This window comes from Cnephaeus nilssonii (assembly GCF_951640355.1).
Source record: "Cnephaeus nilssonii genome assembly, chromosome: 9".
Classification (NCBI taxonomy): domain Eukaryota; kingdom Metazoa; phylum Chordata; class Mammalia; order Chiroptera; family Vespertilionidae; genus Cnephaeus; species Cnephaeus nilssonii.
The window spans coordinates 16,329,089-16,343,203 of NC_137080.1; the positions used below are offsets into that span (position 1 = coordinate 16,329,089).

The 14,115-nt window shown below is 35.8% G+C and overlaps 1 protein-coding gene across 3 annotated transcripts in view; it reads left to right on the forward strand.

Annotated features, from left to right (window-relative positions):
* The window catches only part of RNF217 (ring finger protein 217), a gene marked incomplete at its 5' end in the record, with an annotated part of 121,360 nt that extends 108,640 nt beyond the window's left edge, over window positions 1-12,720 (forward strand). For 2 of the 3 annotated variants that reach the window (XM_079781268.1, XM_079781266.1), the window contains 2 exons: window positions 1,441-1,512; window positions 2,855-12,717. In XM_079781268.1, coding sequence (XP_079637394.1) covers window positions 1,441-1,512; window positions 2,855-2,928 — 146 coding nt within the window. In that variant the 3' untranslated portion in view covers window positions 2,929-12,717. Of the gene's footprint in view, window positions 1-1,440; window positions 1,513-2,854 lie in introns of all 3 variants that reach the window. The other variant, XM_079781267.1, reaches the window with a different exon arrangement.
* Window positions 12,721-14,115: the final 1,395 nt, after the last annotated feature.

Here is a 14,115-nt window from a genome sequence, read left to right on the forward strand (position 1 = left end):
TACCCAGATTGCATGCTTGATCCCCAGTAGGAGATGTGCAGGAAGCAGCTGATCGATGTTTCTCTGTCATCAATGTTTCTATCTCTCTTTTCCCTTCTCCCTCTCCCTTCTTCTCTTTCTAAAAATAAATAAAAACATATTTTAATAAATAAAATATGCAAGCCAATATATTCTAACCAGTGTAGCATAGCTTTAAGAATGTACAAAATGTAATTGTTCAATGAGATTTAGTATTACTTAATTGGATTCTGTCATTGGTGAAAACTATAAGTAAAACCCAGGGTGTCAATTGAATGGCAATCTTTTACAATTACATGTTAAAAACTGTATTTTCTCTCTGTCTGGTCATGATTCCAAATGGTTCCAAAGACCATTTCTTAAGAATAAAAATACTGACATTTTTTTCTGGCTTCATTATGTTTCTATTGTTTTCATGTAATTGGGTATTCCAAATTACTGTCCTTCATTTGTAGAATAGTGCTGCTGCTTTATTTTTAACAGCTACGTGTTTCTACTGCCAAGTCCCTCCATTCCTTCCTCATCGCTTCGTGTGTCTGGGCTCTGCATCTACACTGCCATGTCACATGCCTCAGGACGAAGATGATTAAGATTAAGACATAATGACAGGATATTAACTATTAGGCTTTTGTGTATGTGCTAGTGCCTTTCAGAGCTAGTGGGATTCTGATTGTGAACTCTGCTATGTTTGCATATACCTGGAGTTTGTTATAATCAGTGCTCAATTATTTAGGGAAAAAAAGAATGATTGATACTTTTTGGCATCCTTATCAACATTTAGCCTTAGCACTTATTATAGAGTGCTTCCTTTTAAAATTTGTTAAGATGATTTACTTGAATAACTTCCAATATATTGTATGTTTATTGGTTGTTTTCTCTAAAATAGTACTGCAATACCTTGTATATAGTTGTTTATCAGGTGTCCATATTGTTTCCTTTGGACCCGGGAAGTAAATAAATCACTTTTCCAGAGGTGGGCTTGGGCAGAGCCCTCTACAGCACCTACTAGCTTTCCATTCTGTGAGCTAATTATATTTTTGAGACACAACTCAGATTGTGTCACTCCTTAATCTTTCAGAATCTTGAAAATTGAACATGGAAGAGACCTAAAGGAAAAGCACAAAGATGAATGGTCCTGGGAGAATAAAGTGAGCCAGTAGCTTCGTCATTTTTTTTTGCTTATAAAGGATAAATGATTTATGAGATGTTGGACTAATGTGCCCAGGACTGCAGTGAAGTTACTAAACCTACATCTGTATATAATTGTTCTACACCTGATACATTTCCTTAGAGAAACACTGCCCTCATTATCATTAGACTTCCTTTAAAAAATAATATACACTGTGGTATTAAAAAACATAGCTGAAATGGTTGGATAAATTTGCTCTAAGACTCTAAATGGTTTTGCCTTTTCTTTTCCAGCTGGAAAATTATTTGTTGCACCTCTAATCCTGGTCCTGGGATTAGCACTAGGGGCCATAGCAGTTGTAATTGGTAAGAAACACTTAACATACCTGACATTAGAATTCTCTGAGTGCCATAGAGAATGAGTGCAAATGTAATAATGTGAGTCTGTTAGTAAATGGACGTGATGTCTGTTCCATGCTTGCAATTGATTTACAGATTCAGAGGCTCGTATTTCATATAGGATGTGTTTGTGTGGCACTTGTTCAGTCAATGGGCACTTTGTACCATGTATCTTATAAAGCATCATTAACCCCCCTTTGAATAACGATATTCATACAACTAGTATTTTAATGAAAGAGACCAGTGGCCTAGAACCCAGATTTTTAAATTCTGAGTTCAGGTTGGATCATCAAAGAAAAGAGGCTCTGGTACACCCTTGGATGTTTGGTTTGTTCTAGTGACCTTTGAGTGATAAGAACATATACCCAACATATACTTGAGCACTGACAAATAGAAAAGGTATCAGCGATTTGTATAGTTTTGTGCACAGGAATATATTAAAATACGTTTCTTAAAGCAGTGGTTTCTGAGACTCTAGCTTTAAAACAACCTGGAGAGCAGGGCCGGTTTAAGCACAGGTTGCGGATCCCTCTCCACAGTTTGTGATTCAGTGTCTGGGCACCACCCATGGGTTTCTAGTTCCGAAAATGTCTCAGGTGATGCTGATGCTGCTGGACCAGAGACCACACGTTCAGAACCATTGCTTTAGAGAACATTAAATTAAGTGCTGTAGGTAGAGGCACCCCTGATGCCTTTCACATAGTGGATGGAATTTTTTTCTAAATAATACTATAACTTTTTCATATGTAAAGTTCTATTTAGCAAGTAATTTGCACATATGGGACAGATCAGATTATAAAGTAACTGACATTTATTACAACGAGCCAGTCTTTATGTAGTAGATACTATTGTTATCTGCATTTTACAGTTGAGGAAATGAAGGCTTCCTGGGCCATCGTAAGTGGTAGAGCTGGGAATGAAACCTGACAGCCCCTGTTGTTAAGTAACACATTATTCTGTCTGAAGTATGAATATCATAGTATGCAAATGGTATAACTAGAGCTAATAAATAAGACTTAAGCCTAAGGTTTGATATTTTGATAGAAAACATTGTTCCATTTTCAAACTGGTATCACTGAGATTGTTTAAGAGGGGAGAGACCTAAAGAAAAATAATAAAGCATGAAATCTTGTGGGAGTAAATACATTTTGTGCCATAGGTATCTCTCCTCTTTTCGTTTTCACATATCGCTAAATTATGATGATTTGTAAATCATTTTCAAAATGGAAAATTTTCAACTATATAAACTGAAATGCCTCTCCTTCTAATGAGCTTACTGAGTTTTGTTTTGTTTTGTTTTAACCCCTAGGTTTATTTGTATTTCCTATCTATTGCCTTTGTAAAAAACAGAGAAAACGATCACGGACAGGTATGCACTGGTGAAGTACACATCATTTCATCTAACTAAGCTGGTCCGGGTCGGAGCTATCCAGAATGGCACACCCGTCTGAGAGTTGCGTCGTGAAACAAAGCGAGAGGACCCTTCTGCCATCTCGGGTCTCAGTGGTTCTCTGCAGGTCACGATGCCTCTAGCTCCGTTGCACTCCCCACATGGTATCCTGGCCTTTCCTGATGTTGATTGCTGCTTTTACAAAATGGTCACTTTCATATACTATAAACATCTGTGTCATAATTCTGACCTTCTTAATGGGTCTTGGAAGAAATTATTTTGAGTAAGAACCAGTTATCCTCAGAACTGTCTGAGCATGCCTCTCCCGAGAGTTGCTTGGACTGTCTTTGTACCTGAACCCTCCTCCAGCCCATCTGTGAGACTTGGTGTGAACAGCCAAAGTCCCACCTGTACCAACAAGCAAGGCCACTTTCCAGCAGATAAAGGCTCACCATATGCCCCTGTTTTCATCTGTGGCCCAAGCAGTGTAATTCCTTCCTCCGTCAGATGCTGTAATTGTTTAAAAAAAAAAAATCTCAGTGCCCAAAGGGAACTAATGAAGTTAATGAAAAGAATCATGAGTTACTGAAGAGGATACATGTAGGGGTGTGAATGTGTGTGTGTAAAGATCTGTGTTAAAATTCGACCCAATGACCTTGTACTGGTCAACTTCCATGCCTCTACACTATTTTCCCACATTTTCATAGATATCTTTAAAGATGATGGTTCCTTTGTGAGCATAATTTGAGAATGTACTGAATTAAAGTCAATTTAGACAACAGGCTATTTCGATTGTTGACCCTTTTCTATTTCTTGCTCTCTTTATCACACACACGCGCACACACGCACACACACACACACACGCACACACACACACACACACATACACAAATGTGTGCCTTGTCACACAAGGATTATCCAACTTTATAAACTGACAAAACTGATTGACTGATTTTAGGAAATTCTCAAGACCTGAACATTCAGTCTTTCAGGTTTCTTATATTTTGGCTTACATGTTTCACTATATGAATAAAATTTTTAGGCAGAATTGGTTAATTTAAATAGCAGGGTTGCTGTGGAAAAGACTGCTTAAGCCTTTAAATAAATCCCCATTCTGCTAATTTTTTTAATAACTTGTAATTACAAGTAATTCTGCTGTAGGTCAAGGTGTGTGCATTATTTACTCTATCCTCTTATCTCTTTCTCTCTTTAATTTGTCCCCAGTTTTTATTAGTTTTGAAGGATTTTTTTCTTATGTTTACTGCTCATATGCATAATAATGTGTTGGTATCTTCTCATGGAGGGGTAATTTTAAAAAAAAGAAGTTTGTGTTTATGGGTTTATCTAAAATATAAACTGCTTTTGGAGAAGGAAACCAAAAAATGAAGGAAATATTTTCAGGAAGTTTTACCAAGCTGAAAAGGACAAGTAACTATATTATGTTATTTCTTTGTTTTCATCACAAAAGTTCATCAGCAGAAAGGAAGTAAAGACCCCTAAGAAGACTAGTTTTCACTTGTTTCCAAATGCTTAAAATTAGTTATCTGCATAGGTATAGCATTAATTTCACAGCAACCTTGTGTGAGTTGAAATAGGTGATGTGAAAAAACATGCATTAACATGGATAGTGTGTCTTGAACTCCAAGGTATAAGAACATTTATGATTTTTATTTTATCTAAAAGTCCATGATATTCAAATTTCTGCGTGACACTCAGAATAGCTATACTATACTTCTGGACTAGACTATTTCCAGTTAGAGGAGGGTGTGCCCTATGGTTCTGGAATGTCATATTACTAAAGCATAACATGATACCAGAAAAAGTGATGTGCTATATAATTTCACAATATCATCTTTCCATCCATCCACCCATTCATTCGACAAATATTTATTGAGTGTTTATTCTACATGCTCTAGTATTAAAACCGAGAGAATGAGAAGTTCCATCTTAAATCCATGCAATTCTTTCCTAAAGTGCTTAATTTTTGTAAATTTGTCTCTTCCAGACTTAGGTGTTAGTTTGACGATACGTGAATATAATAATTCTAAATCTAGTGGATATGGTTATGTGTGATATGTCTGTCTGTATATATACTATTTCTATAGAAACGTGTATATATATTATCCATATATTTATGTAGGATATATATGTATACATATACAATATCTCCATAGATGCATATGAATACATATGCCACAAACATATATATATATACCAACTCGCTAAATAATATACTCGCTGGTCTTAGATAATCTATTTTCTTAGGTGTTGTGTCTGTTGCCTTTGGCCTACTCAGGGATTTTTATTTCTTTCTTTGAATAACTATTCTTTGGGAGATATTTTTATATTATTTGGAAATGTTCCAATTTTCCAGTTACAAAGTGGTATTTGTTACCAGTGAAGGCTGTTTCATCAATGCTTCAGCAAGCATGCACTGTGTTGCATAGGATTGTCCTTTTCCCATAGCATGGATTTTTTTTAAAATGTATGTGTTTTTCCTCTTTAAAAGTTGTTATAGATGGGGCCTTTTCTTGTTGGTGACTTACTGCAATTATTTGTGATTTTTTTAAACTAAGTGGCATTAAGATCTTAGAAAGAGAGAAGGAAATAAAAAGGATTATTTATATGTCAGTGCCAACATTGAAGTTAAAACAATAGTAATAACTTTTGGAATGAATTATAAAAACTACTTTAGAGAAAGAAGCGTACACATAAAATACCTTTCTATCCAAAGCTTGTCATTTTTATATGTTTTTATTGTAAATTTAATATATACGTTTTTTTAAAAAATCAAGTCATACAGAATTCTAACATACAAATTTCTCTACTTGACCCACTCCTTATTTTCTAGGGGTAGACACTGTTAGTAATTTGGTATGTGTCCTTCCAGACACTTTCTACAGATATACTAACAATTGTTTGTTTGTATGTGTGTGTCTGTGTGTATATTAGTTTTATACAGACAGAATATTAGCATTCTTACTGTCCTGTGACTATTTTCCATTTTATTATATATTGGTAGACACCTTCCCATAGGGTTTAAATAGAGTTACCTCATTCTTTTGTAAATTACTACATATCTCACTGTGGGGCTATACTTTAATTTATTTAATTAGTCCCCTGTTGATACCAAGATCAGTTTTTACTTCTCTAGTACAAAGCATCAGTGAGGGTCCTTTACATAAATTGTTGTCACTTTGTGTTAACATTTCCATAAGTTTTTAAATTTGGTTCCTATAACATATTTGTAATACAATGTTAATGCATTTTCTGTGAATGAGATCATAGAGATTGTATATTTGAAATCTTTTTCTTGGAGAAAAAAAGATTATATAGAAGTGCATAATTTTAAAAGAAAAGCATCTTTTGCAGGATAGTTTTACTCCTGCTTAATTAGCCAAATAAATACCTTGCCAAGACATATAAAAGAAAATTAATGTTATTCTAATAAAAAATAAAATGTAATGAGATATCTATAAGATATCCAAGGAAGATACATTGATATTTGGATAGCCTAGTTTTAAAACTTGAGGGATTTAAATGAAATAACCAAACCGATCATGTTTGTCCCATTTTTTGGTAAACACTATCCATGTTCATGCATGTTGCTGCACAAAGGAACTTAATTATGCCATTGTGAAAAGTAAGAAGCAATATGTTGGCAATTATAAATAGCCACTGTTATCTATAGAAAAAATAAATTAGACGGTATGCAGGTTTGGTGGTTTGTTGGGACGTTTATAACTTGTGAAATAATGTGAAACATTCCTTTTACAGTGAAGCTTAGCAGTTCCCTAAGTCTCTGCATGTGGACTTACCCAGAGGGCTCAAACCTTTGGTACAAGCAACATCATGTTGCCACCACCTTGATTTTCTGATAGGTGCTATTGTATCCTGAAGGTGGAACAGACAGGAAAACAATCAAAGGTAATTAAACACCACTGGGTTACAACCTGGTATCTCTAATTGTGCTTTCCCCCGCGGTATCAGGATTCAGTGGTGCCTGTCTGGAGATTCCTAGTCCAGCCACACCCACCATCTCTTGAGTCCCTAAGTCCCAGTTGAGCCTTTATCTTTCAATCCTACCACCCAAATATATGGCCCATGGCTCCCCTAAAATACCCCCAAACCACTGTAATCTCTTCTAGTCCCTGGTAAGCCCGCCCGCCCCCGCCTCATTTATCTCTACTCTGATGCTCTAGCTCCTGTTCACTAAAAGACAAGAGGAGAGGCAGGAGGGAGTGGAAAACACACTCTGGCATGTGCAAAGCACCAGCATTCCTTCCTGACCTGTGTCAAATTAGAGTACATCTGCCAAGACATCCATCCAGTTTCTCCCTCGTGAAACAATTGCGATTGTTTTTAGCATTGCACTTGTGTGCTGCCTGTTAAATTCATAATTACTTTTCTAAAAAGTTAGTGGCCTAAATAATACTACTTGGTATACTTCATTAAGGACTTCAAAATTGAAAATAAAATTTTGCCAAAAGCCATTTTTAATTTTATAAACAAGCTGCACAGATGCCTTAATGTGAGTCTTCCCGTTGGATTGTATGCCTGTCCTTTCATATTTGTGGCTGAAATCTATCCCAGCTACGGAAAGTAATTTTTCCTGTGGTTAGCTTTATTGTTTTGTGTTAATATCATAAACATAGCCTTAAAAGTCATGAATGTACTTTAAAACAGTTGTGCCATTGAAGTAATTGGACAGAATGAAAGAAACTGGTTACATTTACTTGATGGAGGTGGTAGAATAACAGTATTAGCAAATATGTGTCAGTTCTTTAAATTTGGGGAGCAATCTGAAGCTGAAAATTTAAAACAAGTAAAATATACCTGAAAAAAACTGTAGCTGAGTTTCTGAAATTATAGCAATCCTAAAAATTGGTCTCAGGAGCTCAAATATAGCAAGTAATGAATAAATGCTACCTAATAACCTTCTTGGGATGTTTGTTTAAAATATCAAGTTAATTTCCACTGCAAGTTTTAATTAACTGCATTTTCGTATTTCATGAAATCTATAAAAGAAAGTCCACTGACGAAATATAAACGAAAACTATCACCAATGGCTAGTTTTAGAGTATTTGTTTTCCAAATCTGCATAACTTAAGCATGGCATTTTCCTCCTATGGGAAATAAGTTCCAAACTCCCATGTTTAATGTGTATAACCACAAATATTACTTTAATAAGACGGAAATGGTTTCATGGAATCATTAAGATCTGGTCTAAACAAAAGCAGAGGCCCAAAAGGTGGGGAGTCTTTAATACTGTGAAATGTCTTTTGGGTGCAAACCAATGATGCAGGCCTTGAAAAGAGAAAGGCCGCGCAACTCTGCAACTGTGGCTTTCAGGACAGAACTAATACTCGTTTCATAGCTAAGTGTGTGGCTCTTCCATTGCATACCACTGTAGCGAAGCCGGAAGTGGGGTAGTCATTATCCAAGAAGCAGAGAGGCACAGCAGGTCAGACCTGTGGCTGTCCATTTGGAGATTTGACTGGAGCCTCCACATATCACAGACATAGTGCCAATGTTAGAAGCATGTACTTATGCTTATGACACACTACAAATGGGCATAAAGGCCAATACATTATTATTATTATTTTTTAAATACAAAAGATTGCCAGTGCTCTCCGCTCTCCCTCCACCCCCCCTCCCCCCCAGTTCCTTTTAACTTATAAAAGAAATTTCATTAGGTGTATTTAACTCTATGTCACCTAAGTTATTTTACCAATCGAAACTTTTTTTCTCTGGTCTCTCCCACATTTCGGTTACTCTGTTCCACCATTTATGTTCAATGATGTTCTTCCCTACTTGTGAAGTGATCCTCTCACACTTCAACATTGAGTTCCTCTTTTCTTTTTTAGATTTCCTGGTTGTCTTGCTTTTTCCCTCTGTGGTTCCCTTCCCATCTTTGCCAAATGTGGGATAAATTCTGTCTCACCGTTAACTCCTCTGACACTAATGAAATGAAATGCAAACACTGAAAGGACTTCATAATTTGGCAAAGGTAGTGAGCATAACCTACTTTGGCTTATTTGTCTGTAAATTAAAATAGAAGTACCTGGGACAGAGATGGAGAACCCTGCCCAGCCCTCTGACAAGAAATAAAATGAATGAGATAGATGTCAGTTGGATCATAGAGCCTAAAATACTCTACCACCAAGCCTCAGAAATTGCTTCATGAATAATGTAAGGTCAGTATTGTGTTTGCATATTAATTGAGCAGAAAGTGCGTGTAGACATTCATCCAACCTGACAACAACTCATTCATGATTCATCCAAAATGGCCAAATGTATGGTTTATGGTCTTCGTTTTAGCAAAAAAGTCCTACAGCTTGGATTTGGGGCTGCGTTTATATAGTATAGCATTTGTATATAAGACTCAATGATGGGTTTATAATTAGAATTTTTGGTAATCTACAGTAGATCACATTAACTTTAACTGATATTAGCCCTATTCACGAGAAACCATTTGTCATTTGCAAATGTTCAACTTTTTCATTGGTATGATTTTTTATACAAGCCACACTCAAGATATATTTAATATTGGTTTAGTACATGATGTGGGAAAGTTCAAGGGAGAGTCACAGGTATTATAGGGCCCCAGAAATTGCAAAAATAGTGCATTTCACAGATTCTGCCTTGCAGCTGGCAAGCTGTGCTGTCTTTATCAGTTCCCCACAAAGCTGTTAGGTGTTCACCTCATGTCCCAGTTGGGAAAACAGTCTCAATAATCCAGTAAATTCTTAAAAATAACTTGTTTTAAATGAACATATATCCTCTGTGTCCAAATATACTTTCACTGTTCCTTTCAAGTAATACTACCTAATATTTGATATAAATATTATGCTTTATGTTCCTTTATAAAGAAAATTCTAAAGTATATGATTTTTTAAATTAGCTGATTACAAGCCCTTTTTCTAAGGCTCATTTTTTAAAAAGTTCCATATGGCCATAGTTTACTTTTGATACTTGATCCTTTTCATTGTAATTAAAATTCTATAGATGGTATTGAAAAAAAAGTAACCAATCTTATAATTCATATGATACCTAGAATTGTAATGGGTACATATCTGAATACATATAGATATATAAATCCATTTACCTTGACAAGGACAATCTGTTACAGATTTTTATTATAAAAATTAATTGACAATCTTGTTGCTTATGAAAGCAATTATTAACTTAAGTAGTAGATTTTGAGGTTATAGAAACATTTTTATGTAGAATGAATACAAAAACAGTAGCATTAAATTGTTTTTATGTTAGTACATTATTTATTAAGATGCCACAACAATTAGTTGTTTTATTTCTATTTTAAACAAAATTGATTATAAGACATTCATGAAACAAATATATTTATATGTGTATATAACTACTGCAAAACTGGGACAATTAAATTATTCACATTCTCTTTTTTCACAAAAAGTATAAATTGCTAAAGAGAAAATTGTTTGGATGTTTAATATATTGCTGTATACTCAGAAATTGCAGTTTAAGGAATAATTGTCATCTCATTTGAATTGTCATAACATATCCCATTTTAATTAAATTTTCACGAACAATAGCAAATGAGAAGAATTTTTTAATTGTAAGATGAATGACTTTCATTAGTAGTTTGTACCAGATCTTGTCTGTCATTTCATTATATTACATATTTTTCATTTTGTGTAAAATAGTGGTCATTTTCCAAATAATGTCATATTTTTATGTTTAAAATTAGCCTAGCTGAAAAGAGATTTTATTTACTCTTTTCAATGATATTGGAAAATATGTAATTTTATTATTAACCCTTTTTTACATTTCATTAGTCAAATTATTAACTTAGGTATTCATAAAACTATGTGGAGGAAGCCATTATGAATGTATTTTAAGAAAGAGGCAGGTAGAAATAAACTTTTAAAATGTATCATGTAGAAATCCCTGAAAGAAAATTGGAAAGGAAAAGAACAAATGCTGTTGAGATGAAAATGTTGGAAAATAAGGAGTATTTAAGACCTTAATCAACTTCTTAATGCCAAATGATTATTTGTGCTGTTGGTTTCATGAATTGTGCTTTTAACATATTATATAATTTCCCCCATTTTTGTGTGTATACATTTATTACTGAAAAGAAAGGAAGAAGTTGGTGAATAGAAGCTATGGAAACTGGTTTCGTTACCATTTTCCACTCGCACTAATGTATAGTCCCTGTAACCTTTCCTACGGTGCTTTGTGTGATGAGAGTGTATAACATTTATATCTGTTATCGGTGCCTTATTTTTTTCACTTGACTTTGTTTCTTATCTAAAGAGCCATATATTTTTTGTGACTGTTCCCTGGTCCCTCTATTTAAAGTCCTGATGAGACAGTGAACCTTTAGGGGTGTAAATAGGCTGCATTTGCTATCTCCATCCACTGTGTTATCTCTAGAACAGTGTGTTAGCCAATGTATTTTTCTTAAATTCATTGTTCATTTTTAACCAAAAGTATAAAAAAAATACTAAACACCATAAATTAAAATCATTATAATTGAAGCATATTTTTAAACCACAACAAAAAAAGAATGATGATTATTAATGTTTAAAACAGGAGCTGGAATGGTTACCTATAGCTCCTATTAGGACAAAATTACTTGGCAAAAAACATTATAAATAAAAGTAAGTATATAGTACTTCAGGAATTTGACCAGTTCTCTACAACTTGTCTTTGGCAACATGTTATCTGTCATTTACTTCCACACAGATGCTGAAAAACCATGGTGTTCACTATTTACATGCAGTTCTTCATTCACAGTGGGCTCAATGGACATCAAGACATTGTGTACAATATATTATGTTGCTCTTCTTGGTCTTGCCTTTTGTGTTAGCTCTATATAGAAAGCTAGTTTTGTTGTATTCTTCATGTACCATAGTATGTAATTCAACTTTTCTTGATGAATGTATGATGAATAATTAAAATAAATCATGTGCTTGGAAAAGACACAGGCTATGTGCAAATATGTGTTAAATATTTGACAAAAAAAGAAAGAAAAATAATCTTCCTGCCCACAGATATGTCCTGCTGGACAGGACTTGGAAATTAACTTTTTGTTTTAAAGCAGTGAAATTTTTAAATCTCTTACCTCAAGGATGTTCAATGAATATGTATTGGTGTACTGCTCCTTCTTAGTAAATGCAATCTCACTTGCTGCTGGCAGCAAAAGCACCCAACGTCAGATCACACAAATTTTAGGGGCAAGTCTTTCAAAATGGATGGATACCTTGTGATATTTTGGAGTCGAATTTTGGACACTCAAATACCCCTATTGTCTTTTGTGGGGGGAGGGGGACTATCTATTTTATTGTTTTTGTTGGTTGATTGAGAATGGCAGGGCAATCTTAATTATGACATCTGATCTCATGGAAGGATATAAGGACACTCACTCTACTGGGATGAAAAATGTAGTGGGAATCAACTGTTTCGAATGTCACTGTCTGAGCTGTTGTATGGATTCTTGTGGAGTGCTGTGTACGCCCATGATGTGTGCAGCAGCATCTAGCAATGCCTAATAAAAGTGTTTAAGAGAGAAGAATCTTGTCTTTTTTCCAATAGATTTCGAATTTAAATAACTTAAAAGGTAAAATTTGACAGTGTCAAATTATAGGTCTTGAGGACAGTTCTGAGGTCTCTTGCAGCGTCCCTCTGTCTGGTCTCATGAGAAAGTAGCCCGAGGATTGCTCCACCTTAGGGCTCAGGAACTGAGACATAACAGGTCAAGATGTGATCTTTATCCTGCCAGACTCCCTGGCTACTGGCTTCTGGTACCTCAGGGTTGTTGATTATCCAAAGGGAAAGGCTAGATCTCTGTGTTGAGAGAGAAAAAAAACATCATTTCCAGAACTAGGATTTAAAGCTAAATAATCGAAGTCATAAGGACCCTCGATTTTAATATCTTCTGTCATTGGATTTAGGTCCCCTCTCATCCAGTATGACCTTGTTATGGGTTAAATTGTGTCCCTCCAAAATCCATATGTTAAAGTCCTTAACCCCCAGAAACTTAGCATGTGACTATTTGGAGATAGGACCTTTAAAGAGGTAATGAAGGTAAAATGAGATTATAGTGGTGGCTCCTAAACCAATATATTAAAAAAAAAAAAAAATGGAGCCCTAGCCAGGTGGACATTTGGTTGGAGTGTTGTCCTGTACACCAAAACTTTTGCGGGTTCATTACCCGGTCAGGGTGTTACTGTTGTAATTAGCTAGTTATTAATATTAATAATAGGAAGGAAGCAAAGGGGAGGCCAGATATTATAAGCATGGTCATATGGGTAGCTTTATCAGGAAGCTGCAACTTCACACTCCCCAGAAAACCACCAGTCCATTCCCTGCACGTCACTGAGGGGAAAGGAGAAGATGGGCACGTGGCAGTGAAGTCAGCGTCACACAGGGAAGGTGCTTACCTGTCAGTCTAACCTGGGAACAAAGATCCTTGGCTAAGAGGGTGGACCCCAGTGCAAGCCTGCAACCATTTGGAAATACATAATCCGCAGACAAAGGAATTCTCTCTCCTCTTGCTCGGCTCCTGCTTCCTTGCACCCGCTTGGTCTGTGGATATCCTCTCTAGCCCACCACGAGCTCCTAGAACAGTGGTTCTCAACCTTTCTAATGCCGCGACCCTTTAATGCAGTTCCTCATGTTGTGGTGACCCCCAACCATAAAATTATTTTCGTTGCTAACTTTGCTACTGTTAATAAATCGTAATGTAAATATCTGTGTTTTCCGATGGTCTTAGGCTCTACAGCAGCGGTTCTCAACCTGTGGGTCGGGACCCACAGGTTGAGAACCGCTAGCAGCATCGCCTAAGACCATCGGAAAACACAGATATTTACATTACGATTCATTAACAGTAGCAAAATTACAGTTATGAAGTAGCAACGAAAATAATTTTATGGTTGGGGGTCACCACAACATGAGGAACTGTATTAAAGGGTCGCGGCATTAGAAAGTTTGAGAACCACTGTCTAGAAGCTGTGTGGCCCATGGCCATGCAAACCCTACACACCGTGGACACAGATGGGAACACAAGCTACCCTAGCCTGACGCTGGACTTGACTGTGCTTTGATACGGAGCAGAAACTCTGGGCACCGACTTTAATCCTAGCCCTGCTGAGGACAAAATGGGACTTCTTTCATGGCGGGACGTAGGGAGGTGGGAT